This window comes from Notolabrus celidotus, chromosome 12, assembly GCF_009762535.1.
Source record: "Notolabrus celidotus isolate fNotCel1 chromosome 12, fNotCel1.pri, whole genome shotgun sequence".
Taxonomy (NCBI): domain Eukaryota; kingdom Metazoa; phylum Chordata; class Actinopteri; order Labriformes; family Labridae; genus Notolabrus; species Notolabrus celidotus.
In genome coordinates this window covers 16,948,772-16,965,138 of record NC_048283.1, presented here as the reverse complement: position 1 = coordinate 16,965,138, position 16,367 = coordinate 16,948,772, and the positions used below count along the sequence as shown (strand labels likewise).

Genomic DNA, 16,367 nt, shown 5'->3' with positions numbered 1-16,367 from the left:
ATACAAATGAAAGTCGCTCTGTCAAATCATTACTTGAGATAAAGTACTGAAGTACTTCCTTTTAAAAATACTTAAGTATTCAAAGTACTTCTTAAAAAAATCTTTAAACATTGTATTTTCACAATACATAAGGGCAGTCAAGAAAACATTAGAAGTACATTCTGTTACATTATGTTTATCTAGAAACCATTACTTGAAATGCCTAAAAACTATTCCACGGAATACAAACAGCAACTAAGTTACTCCAAGCACAGACAACTTAGTTTGAAATGTTCATCCTGAATGAAACAAATGTTACGTAGCTCAACACACTCTCTCAGGTTGGACAGTGAATTTTTGTATTTTTGAGCAGAGTGGGAAACAGGGAGACCATTTCAAAAGATATGTATCTTTCTTCATTTAAAAAACCTCTAACACGGGCTGAAGATATGGACATGGGTGCTCATGTGGAGAATTATAGACAGCATTACCACCTCTAAATGAACTGCCTGATCTGAGTGAAAGCTGCTCTGTTTGCTCCACGTCCAACCGTGGACATTAAAGTGGAGAAAAAAAGTACAGTAGTTGTCTTCTAAATGTAGTAATATGTTCCCCCAAAAAATAATACTCAAGTAAAGTGCAGATACTCAAAAAATGTACTTAAGTACTGTACTCAAGTAGGCTACATTTACTTTGTTACTGTCCACCACTGATTAAAACATATTAGAAATAGAATATATAGCCTGCAACATATTAAAAACGACTTAACTAGGTTCATAAAATAAATATTGCCTGTATTTAAAGGGTATAGTTGTTGACAGCATGAAGATAGGATATGAAGATGTGTTTTGTGGTAATGCACTTGTAAAATGGCAATAAATAGTGAATAAAGGGGTAGGTTTCAATAACTTCTTCCTCCTTTTCGCAGAGATAAAGTAAAATGTTTCAGTGCTTGCTAATGGAACTGATTGATTTCGGGTTTCTTTGTATAACTTTTTCTTCTTTTTTACTTGTATTTTTTTTTTCTATTTTACTTTAACATGTTCGAAATAAAGACATCAATAATAAAATCAAAATCAAATGTAGACATGGCAACACTTAATTTAAATGTATCTACTTTGAGTTGACAAAAAGGCTGTTACATTTCACCACAATCTTCAAAAATAGTTAAGAGAAAAACTACACTTGTGTAAAAAATATATTTTTTGCCATATAGTGTATTTTCATGGAGCCTGTGTTTACACCCTTTGGCAGCTTGGTTGCTTATTACTTCATCAAGTTAACGATAAATCACTGTATAAGAGAAATATGTATATATATACATATATATATATGTATATATATATAACTATTAAACATAAACATATACTTTTGGCCTCCACGGTCTGCCACGTCCTAATCTGTAAAGCACCTGAAGGAGGGAGGGGGCAGGTGGGGAGTCACGTGGTCACACAGGTAGATGCAATACAAAAACGGGGAATGTTCAGCCATTACTCCGCGATGGTGACTACGGGAGGCTTCACGTAAAATCTCCCACGCGACGAAACCCGGATTTACGAAGCTCACCTTTATATGTGTGAAAGTAAAGGTGTTTATACCTCTCTGCTCCCGCGTGTAAACTCGCCACTGACGTATCTTCAGTACCTGACCTCTGTTTTGTGAAGTATTAGAATAGTTTGTGTGGACTGAGTCTGTGTTCAGATGACGGCGCAGGTAGACTACCTGGTGGTGGTTTTCACCGCCACATCTGGCGCGAGCGGAGAGCTGCTGGGTTCTGACGAGAAGGAGCTCGAGCGGTTGGTTTGGCAGCTGGTTGACGTGAAGAACAAAAAGGTAAAAACTGACTTATAAAAGCTTCATAATATTATTATTCCACGGCAGGGAATTGTTGCAAATTAAGGAGTGGGCAGGTCAACAAAAACTCCACGCGGAAATAGACACAAAATAACTACAACCAGTTTATTCGCCTTGAAATTAATTTGTCGACTGAATGTTGTTTTTTTTCGAATATGTGTTTCTCATCTAAATGCAGAAATAAGTTCAGTAAAGTAGATGTGGTTTATCTTCTCTTCATAATGTATTGCAAACACCATATATCCATGTTTTTTTGTACTTCCATGATAATATATTTGTAACAAAAGTCTAAATTGCATCCCTTTACGCTATCCTATCATCCTATTGGCTTGTTGATATCCTTTTGTAGAGTTCTGCTTTGATACTGACATATTTTCTTCTTCTCTGAACCAGTTTGGCAAGGTGAATGAGCTCCACATAAAGCCTGAACTCTCAGACATGACAGAGGATAAAGAAGAGGAAGATGTGGTGGAGGAAAGCGTGGAGGAAGAGCATGGTTTCAAAGCAGACTGTGTCTTTACGGCCTCGAATCTTGAGACAGCATTGAGCCAGGTTAGAACCTCATGAAATAGGCTTTTTAGCCTAAAAGTACATGGTTATTATGACTGCTGTTGAAAATGCTGGAGGCAAAGTAATGAACATTTTGATTTTCTGTCTTTTTAGTTTCATCTACAACTGACAAATGAGGTGAACAGCGCGGGCGCAGGCACGTCGGTGTGTTTGTGTACAGACGGACAGCTCCACATCCGTCAAGTGATTCACCCCGAGGCAGCAAGCAAGGTGAGTGAGCTGGTTGGATGAACGCCTTGCAGCCAGGGCGGATGTTCCCTAATGGCTGCAGGAACCTTCAGCGCTCACAGAGTCACAAAGGGACGTCGTGTCAGCACTTTGCTCCTGATTAAACTTTGCGCTGCGCTGAGAGTTGATCTACAAGCAGTTAGCTACTCATACAAACCTGTTTAATGACACACGCCCTTATACATACCTGTGCACACAAAACAGCAGCACACAATGAAGCTGATGAAATTTTCCCAGATGCCTTTAAAGAGTTACACAGAGATGATGACTCCACTGGCTTGAGCAAACAGCAATATTATGGCAATAAAATGGCAGCTGCCTATGGACCACATGTTCACATCCTTTTATTTGTTTTCTCTCCTCTCCAGAACATCCTGGTCCCCGACTGTTTCTTCTCTTTCATTGATCTGCGGAAAGATTTCAAGATGCACTTCCCTACATCTGACCTCAAGGCTCTAAATGTACACGTCATGGCAGAGTGTATCTTTTCATACGTCTGCTGTTTACATCTGGTTTGACTGCAAACCACTCTGTTGTGTGTGATTAACTTAATGTTCAACTCAGATTTCTTTTTTTCTTTTTTTTATGTCCATGTTTAGCTTGATCTTGCACATGCAACACACGTATATGAGCACTTTATAAGCCACGGGGTGTTGGCTGAAGGACTAGAGGTTTTGAAATGCAAATAAGGAAACAATGGCATCACCTTACTAAGCGCTCTCAGAGCGAGTGTGTTTAGCCAACAGGGCAAACCCCACACACCCTCTGCAACAGGAAAACTAACATATCTGAGTGTGTGTGTTTTCTGTGGTTACATTTTCTCACTCATCTTTTAACTTTAAACCGTTTAAACTCAGCATACAGGCAAAACCTCACCCCTTTGCTGTCTCCAAGCTGTTTTTGTTCTGCCTTTTTTTGCTTTCCTTGACTGCCCTCCTCCTCAGCTCTAAGTATACCTGTTGATGTGCTCCCTATGTGGGATCCCTCAGCCACACCGGACCCCTCAGCTATATTACCTGCAGAGGTAGCAGTGCAGCAGGTCCAGACAATGGCCAACATTGTCCTAGCTCTGCTTTCTGAGCCTTATAGTAAGTGTCATGGTTCTTAAAAACAGACAGCAAATATATACTTGGTTATTTTAAGTTTAAAGTGTATTAAATATTTATTTGTATTCATTTATTTACCCTTTATTTAGAAAGGTAATCAGAAAATGTAGGAAAATTAAAACACTATAAACACTGTTAACATTATTAATATGTTTTTCTTGGAAACTATTTTGATAATAGTAGAAAATAAGGGGTAGAGTAAACCCTACATTTCTGGCTGACCTACTGTTGGACAAAAACAACATAAATATGATGCTTTTGTCTCTCTGGGAAGTTGTGTGAAGGCATTTTTGCACTATTTTGTGACTTGTTATGGACAAAATATTGATGAATTGAGATAAACATTTGCAAAGGCAAGGCAGGGCAACTTTAGCCTATAGCGCATTTCATACATGAGGGCAACTCAATGTGCTTTACATGAAAACATTAAAAGCAATGGAAACATTCAGACAATCATAAAAGAGCACAATTAAAATGACAAATATAATAAAACAGAAAAGAAAAGGAAAATTAGAAAACCAAAATAAACGTTAGCTGTTGGCTTTAAGTACTTTATTTTTCTGCAAAGACGGTTACCAGTTCATAAATTAAAACCATAGTATTTATTTAATTATCATTTTATTATTTATGTTGTCTAATTATGTCACTCTTTCTGTTCCTTTCATCTCAGGCCACACGTTTTCTAACCAGGAGAGAGTCAGTGAGAAGTTTGAGACTGGCACTTGGTAAGTAAAGTTTGCTCAAGATAAATATTTTTTTTGTTCTTTGCCTCCTTCTGTGCTGATGTCAGTGTGTGTGTGTTTGTGCGTTTGCGTGCAGCAGTAAGATGGAGAAAGTGTGCGACAACACAGTGATCAGAGCCAGAGGGTTGCCATGGCAGTCCTCTGACCAGGACATAGCTCGATTCTTCAGGGGACTCAACATTGCCAAGTATGTTTAAGTTGCAATATTGAAGGCTTTCAGTTTCTCAACATTAAGTCCTGAAACTGTTGTTGTGACCAAATGTACACACTCTGTACTGCTCTTTGTGTTGTGTAGAGGAGGGGCTGCATTATGTCTTAATGCTCAGGGGAGGAGGAACGGAGAAGCTCTCGTTCGTTTCGTCAGTGAAGAACACAGAGATCTGGCGCTGCAGAGACACAAACACCATATGGGCAACAGATACATAGAGGTAACATCTCTGAACCCTGTTAGCTGACACAAATAAAGTAAACCAGACATATTTCATAGATCTAATTCAATCTTTTATATGGTTTCTTTTTGGATAACAATTTTAAATCTTTGCCTCGTTGTCTTCTTATGGCAGGTTTACAAAGCAACAGGAGAGGACTTCCTGAAGATAGCAGGAGGTGAGCAGATGTTACCACAGTTGTGTTTAACAGTATTAAACCTCACCAAAAGAAAAATGGTAGTTAAATAAAATTGGGTTAAGTTCCAGTAAATACATTCACACCATCATGAATTGGCTTCCAAAAACCAGCAAGTCTCAGGTAAAGTATCATGTGACAATAACAAACTACAGTTTGGTTCTAGCAGAGAGTGTATGCCAAATGCAAAATGTTAATTGATATTAAGGGGTACTCAGTATCAACTAAATCAGATGCAGTAATAGTAAGAGACGAGTAAAAACAAACAAAGTAATCAAAAAAAAGTGACGCAGAAATCACCTTGTGATAAAAATCATAGGATAACAAGGGATTCAAATCTTTACACTCCAAACCAGGAAAACTTAGAGAAGTTAAATCAGTATTCACTTTTTTTATTTGTGGATACATTTTTGTGTATGTTTCCTTGTGTGTCCTCAAGGTACCTCCAATGAGGTTGCCATGTTCCTATCCCGGGAGGACCAGATCATAGTGAGGATGCGAGGTCTTCCTTTCACTGCCACACATGAGCAGGTGCTCAAGTTCTTCTCCCAGGGGGAGGGGCTTAAAGAAACATGCCCGGTCAGTGGAGGGAATGATGGCATCCTATTCGTGCGCTATCCTGATGGGCGTCCCACTGGTGACGCCTTTGTTTTGTTTGCCTGTGAGGAACACGCCCAGTGTGCTCTGAGGAAACACAAAGAAAGCTTGGGGAGGAGATACATTGAGCTGTTTAAAAGCACAGCAGCCGAAGTCCAACAGGTACGTCAGGGGGACAACCTGATCTGAATGTGTTTGTGCTTCTTGTGTGCAGCTCTCACACTGAAGTGTGGAGGGTTTTTTGTGCATTTTAAACTTGAATATTTTGCTTCTCCTGTCTCCTGTCTGAAAGAGACTAAGGAAGTGTTTGATGTGTTCATACAGCAGAGTGTGACAATGTGTGGGTGTGTCTTTTGTCCTCTTGTACTGTAGTTTAAGGTATTACGGTAAGGCTTAAGGGTGGGGACCTACACAGCAAGACAGACTGTGTTTGTATGCGTTTCCCCTAAGTATGTAGGTACACACAACACTCTGTGAAAGCGTACTTGGTTCTCTTTCTCTCTTGTGAGATGAACACATGTGGACTCATTTTCTTATCTGAGCCGACTGATAAGCAAACAGGCTTTTCCTCAGGCATTCATGTATGACTGACTGAAGAGTTTTATTGGTCCTCCCCAGAAATGCAAACAAGCCTCTCTCTAACATTGCGTATTAAAACACAACATGGACTTGTCTTATGTTGAGGTTGTCTGCTAAAAGCTGGCCTGTAGAGGTTGTGCATCATTGTATCACCACCTCATTGATCTTTGAACTATAACTGTTAAAGGAATGGTATCATTATGGTGCTTGGGTGAAGTCTTTTATGTTTCTTTTTCCCTGATTTTGCCAACATTTATGACCATGCATTTATACTTTAGGTGTTGAACCGATACTCATCGGCCCCTCTGATCTCTGTGGCCCCTGCCCCCTTGGTGTCAGTGTTGCCCACAGTGTCTCTCCTGCCCCCTCCTGGTGGGCTCAGGGACTGTTTAAGGCTGAGGGGGCTACCATACACTGCCAGCATAGAGGACATCCTCACCTTCCTGGGCGAGTTTACACAGGATATCAGACCACATGGCGTGCACATGGTCCTCAACCAGCAGGTACATGCATCAACGGTGCAGACACACCCATACGCCAGGTTCACACAGCAGCCTTTTTTTTCTTATGCAGTGGTTGCAGGTTCACAGTTCTATTATCTTAGGAATTCTGATAAACTGTTATTAAATCACAACTTTTGATTTGCAGAAACTGAAAGGTAATGATAGGGAGAATCTGGGCGGACATGGGACAGTATTCTTTGAATTAAAACATAATTTCTGAAATTAGTTCGCTGCAATAAGAAATCTTGCTGAGTTTGGCATTGCCCTACATTCTAGCTGATGCCATTGTTTCATAGTTTTATAAGCTATAATACGAAAGCTCCAAACAAAAGGTAATGTTAACAATTGAACAGCATTGTGAGCTAGACATGGATCTCTTTTTTGTAATTCATCAGTTGCAAAGTTGAAACAATTAAAACTTATTCAGGGGGATTTAATGACCTGGGACTCAGTAGTAAAACATTATTTCTGAAATTTAGCTTTCTAATATTGGCATGATGTCACAACAAAATGGACATTGAGTATAGTAAATGGATTCACCCATTTCCTGAAACAATGTGAGAAATATCTATCACTTCTTCCAGGGTCGCCCATCAGGTGACTGCTTCATCCAGATGACCTCAGCAGAGCGAGCAATTCAGGCCTCGCAGCGGCTCCATAAGCATGTGATGTCCAGCCAGCGAGGGGCAAACAGCCGCTATGTGGAGGTGTTCCCCTGCAGCGCAGAAGAGATGGGCCTGGTGCTGATGGGAGGCTCGCTGTCACACACACTTACACACACACACAACCGGAGCAGAAGTGGGACAGGGCTCAGCCCGCCGCCATGTAAGTCCAGACGTAAGTGCTGCTGGGAGCTGGGGGTGCTTCGGGACTGCAGGGTAGGTGGGCTCCTGCCATTTGGGGGCAGAGTTGCTGTTTTTTCTCCAATCTTGTAGTTTGGGAGGTTGGGGACACACGGTCTGACAGAAGAGTTATAAACTGTATGTGTGAGTGTGTGGGGCACTTTCTTTGTTAAGTGTGATTAAAATACCCATCTGCATGCTCAAAAATAAACCTCACAAGTTTACCGTTTGATCCGCCTTTTCACCTGTGTACACACACTCTGATTGTAGTAAAACTTCTTCAGTGGCATGTTTGGTACTTATTCTTAATTTTGCTCCTTTAACACTGCCTTAGTAAAATCTGACAGGGTTGGAAAATGTAAGCAAGACAGCTAGTTGACAATATTAGAAAAACAGCTTACAGCTCTCCAGTCTTATCAGATTGGTAGTGGTGGTTGTGGGATGTAGCCTCGATAGATCGATGCACCTCCGTTGTGTGCGTCTGTTATGCTTGTCCAATCAGTGGAACTGTGGGAAAGGTGGGCAGAAGTGATTGCTGGTGCATAGAAAAAGTGCTTTGTTGTCTGTATCGTCTTTGTTAATGTGCCCTGGTGAATCCTCACTTTTCATGATGAGGTTCATTTTTTTTTGAGAAAAGGGACAAAGTGTTTTTCAAATGTAAGACATGAGGGGTTAACTTATGCAAATGTAAGGCAAGACAATGTTAAGTTGTGAGATCATAAGACAAGATGAAATACTAATGCTTCTTATGCAAAAAGACGTGGGATAGGTAGACAACATTTTAACACCGTCTTTAGCAAGAAGACGTGTTTTCATGAGTGGTATATTTTCAGGATTAATAGTGTTTTACAACATGTACCTTTTTTCCTGTATCTATATACCTTTAAAGATTCCAACAATTTCTCTGTCCATTCATTGTGCAGTTATTGCACATACAGAGAGCCTAATGCATTTAACAGACAGTCTCCCGCCTGATTATAGGAAACGAGAACTAAACGAGAGTAAAACCGACTGCAATGTATAATCGCTCACTTGTTTTTCTCAACCTTTTAGGGCAATCAATCACTTGTCACATGTTGGGAAGTAAGCTTACAGGGATACTGACATATAGAGTTATGAATACTGTAAAAAGTGCCAGAGTAAACACCTGGATACAGCCAGTGAATGTATCCTGCACATTGAAGCTATGAAACGGATACAAACTGTCCATGTGTCAGTGTAGGATAGTGGTCATTGTTTGCAAATTTGCATGATCGCCTCTCTCACAAACAAACAATGACCAGACTTCACCATCATGACTGTGTTTATTTCTGTTCTTATATCAGTAATTAAATATGTTTTTTTCCTTCTCTGTACCCTCTCTTCAGGTTTATCTCCAAACTCCTACCCCTTCGCCCCCGCTCCACCTGTCCTGCCCACGGAGGCTGCTGCTGCCCTTTACCCTCCCATTGGTCAAGTGCTGCTTACCCCGCGCCCCCTGCCTCCAGGACATGCCTACTACCCTGCTTCAGCTCAGCTATACATGAACTACACAGCCTACTACCCCAGGTAAACCCCGGTTCGCCCTCTGTTTGCATGGTTATTGTTCTGGTATCTTGAACAATGCAGTTGCAATAAAAACTTTAGAACATTCACAGCATACATGGGGATTACTTATCAATCATGTGACATGTAATTTTTTGTGTGTTTTTTTAAAAAATATCTACTCTTTTAAAGTATTTTAACTATTTGTTTTTATTGACTGTGTTTTTAAGCTTGTAGAGCACTTTGGTCAACTGCGGTTGTTTTAAAATGTGCCTTATAAATAAAGTTTGACTTGACTTGACTTGATATGTAAACCAAGGATGAGCCCTTTTAAAAATGTGCTTTTTTGATATGCAAATATTTGCACTTCAAATTTTTTATCTTAAAGCTCCTGTGAAGAATTTTCCCCTAGTGTCAATTTTGGCGCCCCCTGTGGACAAAGTGATGCTTCTCATCTTGTGTTGATTTAGTGGAGCATGTTTTAGTGGTGTTTGTTCTTTAAGAAAAATACAATGCTACATTTTTTCAGCATACTAGTGCTGAATGTGGATCTCTGCTATTTAGGATGTAAAAAAGGCAGTCTGGGAAGCTTACAAATCATCAGTTTGCATGACTCCTACCCTGCAGCAGTGGTTTTAGACATTCAAACTAACTATAAAGCAACAGCCAGTCTATCTGCATATCATCTTGTGATTCTGTATGCATGATTTTCCTACAAAAATGGATGATAGTTTAAAGTGGATGAAAGGAACCAAGGACAAATGCCGAGACAAGGATAGTTAATAACTGACAGCTGTGGTTTAAAAGGACCTAAACAGTAGGTAAAAATGATTGGCCTCTTGTTGTACCTGGTCAGATCTCTGAAATTGAGAAAAAACACCCTGAAGTTATTCCCACTCAGAACACAGAAACATGCAGCATTGAAGTAAATTCAGATGTTTCTATATTAACAACCTGCTTGTGCTTCCTATCTCTTTTACGCAGTCCACCTGGCTCACCTACCACTGTAGGTTTCTTCCCCTCCCCCTCCTCCCTCTCCACCCCTGGGGGGTTGATGCGCATGCCAGGTCTGACCTACAACAGTGCCGGAGTTAAAGACCTCATTAACGCAGTGCAGGGTTACCAGGTAAGAGGTGTATATGCTTAGCTGGTTATTGATACGGTCCTTTAACACAACACTATGCCTTCAAAGTTCACACACCTCTATAGGATCCAAGTGTTGTATTCATATCCTCTCCTGTTGAGGGTGTGTATCACCAGGCATCCACTGTGTTTGCCCAGAGGCCATCAAACGAGTTTATCCTGTCTACTCTCCCTGTTCTGTCACACATGCTCTACTGCTTGCTTAGACTTGAATGGAGAAGCTAAGCTCTTATTTAAACTTGGAGGAGAGTGAAGACTTGCATTGATACAATACATTTCAGCTAAATCAAGAGACAAACGCAGATGTAGAATGTACATTCATCATTATGTTTGAGTTTACAGGCTCATGTAGCCTCTAGGTTAATGTCCATAAGGTTGATTGTCTCTCAGCCCCCATGTCTCTGTTGTTCCTCCCCCTTCCTCACACGACAGTATGCCCCCGAGGATGCTCTTATGCACGCTCATGGGCCTGTGCACGCTCACGACCCGACTGGGACATTGCTTACGCAGCCCAAAGAATGGGTGTGTATTTAAAGTGTCTGAGGCAGGTGGCAGGTAAGAATTGGCTGAGGGCTCTGTGAGGGGGATTTAGTTTAGAAAAAGGTTGTGGCAGTGGCACTGGGTCTTTTATCATCATCATGGGTAACAGGGTCCAACAGCAGTATTTGAACACACAGAATGGGCAAATTTCATGATTGCTTTTTGTCCCCAATCATGGCTGGGTTTTGGTTTGGTGCTGTTTCTGACAGAGTATATGTCCTGTTCATTTGCTTTATCTACCTTTGACTGTCATATTTCTGTGCTCAAGAGGGATACTTGAGCATTTTCCTATCCCCACCTCCCAAAATTGATTATCCAATCAGAGCTTTACATCTGAAACTACACACAGCAGACCTGTCAAGCTTTAGTTTTCTTTACATTTCAAAGCTCTCTTACACAAGCTGTTTTCTGTAACTGGGGAGTTTGAACATTTGTTTTCATCACCTTACATTTTTCCCCCTTGACTTAAGCTGGAACCATTAGCATAGCCCTTTCTCTTTGTCACATGAGTGACCCAGCTTGTTAGAAATCACAGTTTTATTTGTAAGTATAATACAATACATTTATTATTAAAGGTCCTGTGAGGAACATTTAGTCCATGTTGAGTTTGGCGCCCCCTATGGACAAAGCGGTACTTGTTATCTCTTTGCTGATTTTGTCCTGTACATGTGTAGTTTTGACTTTTACCTTTTGCATGACGGTCTCTATTAAAAGACAAATGTATGACTCAGTGGAAATCTTTGCCAAACAATGCTGTTGGGCAGCATGCAGTCAACAGCTAATACTGGCACCTACTTAGAAAATATAAGTGCTGATGTTCTAGTGTGCTTTTGTATCTCTTATAGAGGCATCAGTAGTGTTGTAGTCAAGACCACATTAACTGAGACAAGACATGTCCGAGAACAGAGTGCACCGAGACCAAGACAAGACCAAGACATTTAGGGATCGAGACCGAATACAGACCAAGACCAAGGCAGGGCGAGACCGAGACAAGACCAAGACCATATATCAATGAAAAATCCTCATGAGAGTTAACAAAATAAAATACTTCTGTTTATTTTATTTAAGTTTGCTTTAAATACAATCAACAGCAACAAACAAGGTTTGGTTTTGTCTTTGTTGCCTTTCTTTTGGACGTGCTGAGAGCCTTTTGACTCCTTCAGTTTCCTTTTCGTCGTCGTTAATTTAACTTTAGCTTTTGAGTAGAGTTAAATCTGTGTTTTCTGTTGCCTGTGATCTCATTATCACAGTAATGATAGGGACATGGAGTGCATCAGTGGTGGTATCGACCGGTCTCGATATAAAATACGTAGTCCGCCAAGTCCGAGACCGAGACAAGACTGAGTAAAAATGCTTTCGATTCCGAGACAAGACCGAGACCTTAAATAAGCGGTCTCAAGACCGGTCTCCAGACCAATACCCGTCTCGAGTACTACAACACTAGGCATCAGTACTGACTTTTGTGTATTTTTGACCAGCCATACACTACTCATGGGAGCTTTAAAATAACTCCTTGATGTAGTGCAGTGTGCAGCCTCCCAGAGAGCCGTGGCTTATTGGTATTATAGTCCCACAGTTGTTTACCATGCTATAATAACAGACAAAAACAACAACAACAGTTTAAAGGAGGACAGCACTCCTCCAATGCCAATAGATCAGCTTCCCATGATATGCAAATCTGCAAGCACAAGCATACAGTGTCTTGATATAGTTACTCTTCTATAAGTATTATTAGAAAATATGGTTGTACCTAATTAAGGCATGATCATCCCAGCTTTGTTCTCCTTAATTAGAAATATTAAAAACTGATTTTTTTTAAAGCTCCTGTGTGGAGATTTTAGCTGGTCATGTAACGGACTGAAATGAACACTGATGCCTCTTTAAGACATTAAAAAGCAAACAAGATCATCAACCTGAAGAGTGAGTAGTAATGATAATAATAATAATAACTTTATTTATATAGCACCTTTAAAAACAAATGTTTACAAAGTGCTTTGACAAACAAAGTGTAGTGAGTGTTTCTGTGAAGTTATTTTCAATGTCTGACACCACTGGCAGAGGGTCGATGTCAGTCCAAGTGATTAACTGCAGCCTGCTAAAACAGCTTTTTTCACATGTTGTGTGGCAAAGATTCCCAATGAGTGAAACATCTGTCTGCTAAAAGAGAGCAGGATGATTTCTTCTATCAATAGACGCTAATTGGACACAATCAGCAAAGACCACTCAGTCCACAGGGGGCGCCAAAATCAACAAAATACGAAAGTACCTCACAGGAGCTTTAAATAAAGAAAACATTTCCTTTGTTGGTATATAAACGATAAATAAACAGACTGATAAAAACATCACAAACATATCAACTTCTTGTTATTAAATGCTGTGTAAGAATTAAAGGCTTGACAGGTGTAGCTCAAGTAGCTGAGGGGCTAAGGGGTTTAACTAATGGTCAGTTGTTGATGTTGTAATAATAGAATGGTAATAACAGGTGTAGGCTTCGGTTGGTTGAAGGGTGATGGGTAACATCTGGTGCTGGTTTGAGGATTTGTGTTTGAAACTTTTACACCGAGGTAACACTCCTCTGTTTCTCCTTTCCTTTCCTTCTCACCCTCTCTTTTAGAGTCCTGTGGAGTCCGTTTCTCTCCTTAGCAGCGGTCTGATCGGTCAGTCCAGCGGAGGTGATGCTCCTCTCATGTCCCTCCCCGCTCTCATGACCAAGCCCGGAGGCCAGTACCTGGACCTGACCCTGATGTAGGGTCACAAATATAAAAAAAAAGGTCACATGACAATTTGGTATACGTCAGAGACTTGTAATGTATTTTAAGCTTTTTAAAAAAAATTAGTCTTTTAGATGTGTTATTTATATCTTTCAGAACAGAAATTAATCTATTTTATACCAAAATCATTGTGGCCTTAGCCAAACATAGCAGTTTTGTCTTATATTGCACAGCGTGTATTTGAAAAGCTTTATAGAGATTTTCTAACATGTTATGATATTATAATCGCTATGATATATGTGCTAGCCAAACTAGAGAAGAATGACAAATTAGAAACTGAGCTAAATCTTTTTCAGAAGCTTGTCTGTGAAGAGTGAAAGTGTGTGTGTGTGTGAGTGAGTGTGTTTTCAGTGTGAAAGGGATAAAAGTGAGTATTATGCATGGTTGTGTTGATGTGTCTTTATACTTCATTGCAGAACACTGTTTGTGTTTTATATACATTTGATACAGCACACAGTGATTGTATTGGAAGCTTTAGTGCATGAAGAAGTTAGTAGTTCAACTGTAAGATGTTTACATTATGCCAAATATCAATGCACTGCTAATCAATAAGACTACTAATGCGTGTTATAGCAGTATCTTTGTTACACTGTGAGTTTGTCAGTCATTCTGATCCTTGCATCAGGTTTCACTTACAAAAATGTGACATCTCACACCTTCCCCTTGTTTCACTCCTCTATGTGTCAGTGTACATGTTGTGTAATGCCAATGTTGTCTTGCCTTTTGTTTTGGACCAACATCAGAACATCAGAACAGAGGACAGTCCTAGCCCTCTGTAACCTAACCACAGAGTTACATTTATCAAGAGGACTCATGTCAAAGCTCTCAGTTTACTGAGTGAATCTCAGCAGCCAGAGGGGGTTTCTGACAGTTTTTATTACATATTTTACTCCAAAGATTGAACTGTCCATCACACTTTCCTTGTCTTCTCTCTACCATCCACGCTGATGTCAGGGTATAGCTCCGTGTATAAACTTTGCTCCCTGAAGAACTCCCTTTGCCACTTGTCTTAAAACTTAATCATCTGGAGAATAGATGGAGAGTGGAGAAGGAAAGGAAATGAAGGACACTTGACATGTACCGTGTGAACTTAACTGTTTGTGCCCTGCAAAGTTGCAGTTTAGGATCAATGTTTCTGTAAAATTTCCTACCGTAGGACCTCCTGCTGCTCAGGACATCCTGATGAAAAGTTAATAAACATAAAGTGAAGTCTGTCGGCCTTCACCTGTTTGATTTCACAGTTTTCTCTCTGTGTGCTTCTTTCTCTTCGCTGTGCTCTTCTTGTGCGTCTCTGTACTTTAAAAGGGTGTGTGAAGCGCTGGAACACAAACACACCGGTGAAGTTGTGTGGTGACAGAATTTAGCCGGAGGATAAACTGTGGGAACTCCCTCATGCTGTCCTCAGTGATTACCTCTGTTTCCCACATACACACACATGCTATAGCAAAGAAGCTATTGTCACTCAGACACACTAAACACATTATCTGAGAGGATGGCTCTGGAAAAGTGAAGAATGGAGAGCACAGGAATGGGGGAGAGAGACTGAAGGCACACAAAACCATGTCAGACCCCCTCAGGGCAGATTTGGCATTGTGTAATACAATCTTCTGCACCCCACCCATCTCGATCCCTTTTAAACACACTCTCATTCTCCTTCACACAAAAACCACTGTCTAAACCAGCTTGGCAACACCATTACATCCATGCAACAAAGTCATAATAGTTTTTTTTCTCTTCAACCATTAATGCTTTATTTGCAGAGTTAAGTGGGAAATATACTTTTATCTTTCAACCATAAAACACAACATGACTCCACATTGTTCTTAAAATAATCCCTCTTGTTCCTCTGCTTGTTCATAGTCCAACATGAATGCAACCATACTACCCTGGTATGTCTGATCCTCTTGAAATAAGACTTGGTTTCATTTATTTATTTATTTCCAAGGTTTTAAGCATTAAAAAATATTTTGAAAATTAAAATAGTTTGAAATCATACCTTTGAAATGAGCTTTAGATGATTGATGAAAACAATTAGGTTAAGTTAGAGAGAATGAAAATAGTCTCTCTTGAGAATGGGTAATCTGACTGCTGGTCTAACTCAGCAGTTAAATCATGCACCCCCCATACCGAAACTAAAACCCTTGAAGGGGCCAGCTTCTTTCCGGTTTCTTACTCTATGTATCTCTGTTTTTTAACCCCAATCTAACCATTTTGTAAGTTAACCTGTTTGTCTTCAAATTGTTGCCAATACATTTAAATGTATGTTACAATATGAAGCCCCCCATCAACAGTCATACAATAATCCGTAGTATGCCTGCCTGCGGCCTTCAGAGAGTGAAACTCTTCCCCCTGAGTGTCACATACTTTGTCTAGTCTTGAGCTTATTTCACTCCTAGAGCTGTAAAAAAAAAACATTATCAACATTTATTAGGTTTGATATGATCGAGTGATCGATGTCAAAAATGACCAAAGTATGCAATGCTGACACTACAATGGAAAACATTTTCATTCATTAATCGCTTGGATAAATAAAGTGTTTCTAAATCTTATCATATAATACTACTTGGTTTAAAATGAATTAGGACCTTGAATGCTCTGTAAACAGTTGCATCATTGAATATATTTTTCAATTTCTACATTCTAGTAAGAGCTATGTATGATTGTTTACACTGACATTTTAAGCATAAAGTGGGGGTAAGTTGAAAATCAGCAGGAGAAGAATGTTGGAGGGTTGTGCAATCTAGATTTTCAGATCCCTCCAAAC

The 16,367-nt window shown here is 40.0% G+C and overlaps 1 protein-coding gene across 5 annotated transcripts; it reads left to right on the top strand.

The window, feature by feature from the left end:
- The first annotated feature begins 1,413 nt into the window (after window positions 1-1,413).
- On the top strand, window positions 1,414-14,841 carry esrp1 (epithelial splicing regulatory protein 1). Of its 5 annotated transcripts, none has more exons than XM_034697055.1 (16): window positions 1,414-1,812; window positions 2,227-2,385; window positions 2,497-2,613; window positions 3,000-3,111; window positions 3,576-3,719; window positions 4,408-4,462; window positions 4,557-4,667; window positions 4,776-4,908; window positions 5,044-5,086; window positions 5,544-5,863; window positions 6,559-6,783; window positions 7,368-7,620; window positions 8,993-9,173; window positions 10,134-10,275; window positions 10,725-10,847; window positions 13,447-14,841. In XM_034697055.1, the coding sequence occupies exons 1-15, from the start codon at window positions 1,681-1,683 to the stop codon at window positions 10,824-10,826; spliced, it is 2,229 nt and encodes a 742-aa protein (XP_034552946.1). In that variant the 5' UTR covers window positions 1,414-1,680; the 3' UTR covers window positions 10,827-10,847; window positions 13,447-14,841. The 5 variants fall into 5 exon arrangements, with proteins under 5 accessions (XP_034552946.1, XP_034552944.1, XP_034552947.1 ...); XM_034697053.1 differs by having other exon boundaries at window positions 1,424-1,812; window positions 7,368-7,608; window positions 10,725-10,814; XM_034697056.1 differs by having other exon boundaries at window positions 1,425-1,812; window positions 7,368-7,608.
- Window positions 14,842-16,367: the final 1,526 nt, after the last annotated feature.

Bases quoted from the DNA above. Each gene is read 5' to 3' on its own strand.
- esrp1 (XM_034697052.1), top strand. From the start codon at position 1,681: ATGACGGCGCAGGTAGACTACCTGGTGGTGGTTTTCACCGCCACATCT. The intron at 3,720-4,407 runs GTAAGTGTCATG...CTTTCATCTCAG, and splicing joins TCTGCTTTCTGAGCCTTATA to GCCACACGTTTTCTAACCAG. The intron at 4,668-4,775 runs GTATGTTTAAGT...TGTGTTGTGTAG, and splicing joins AGGGGACTCAACATTGCCAA to AGGAGGGGCTGCATTATGTC.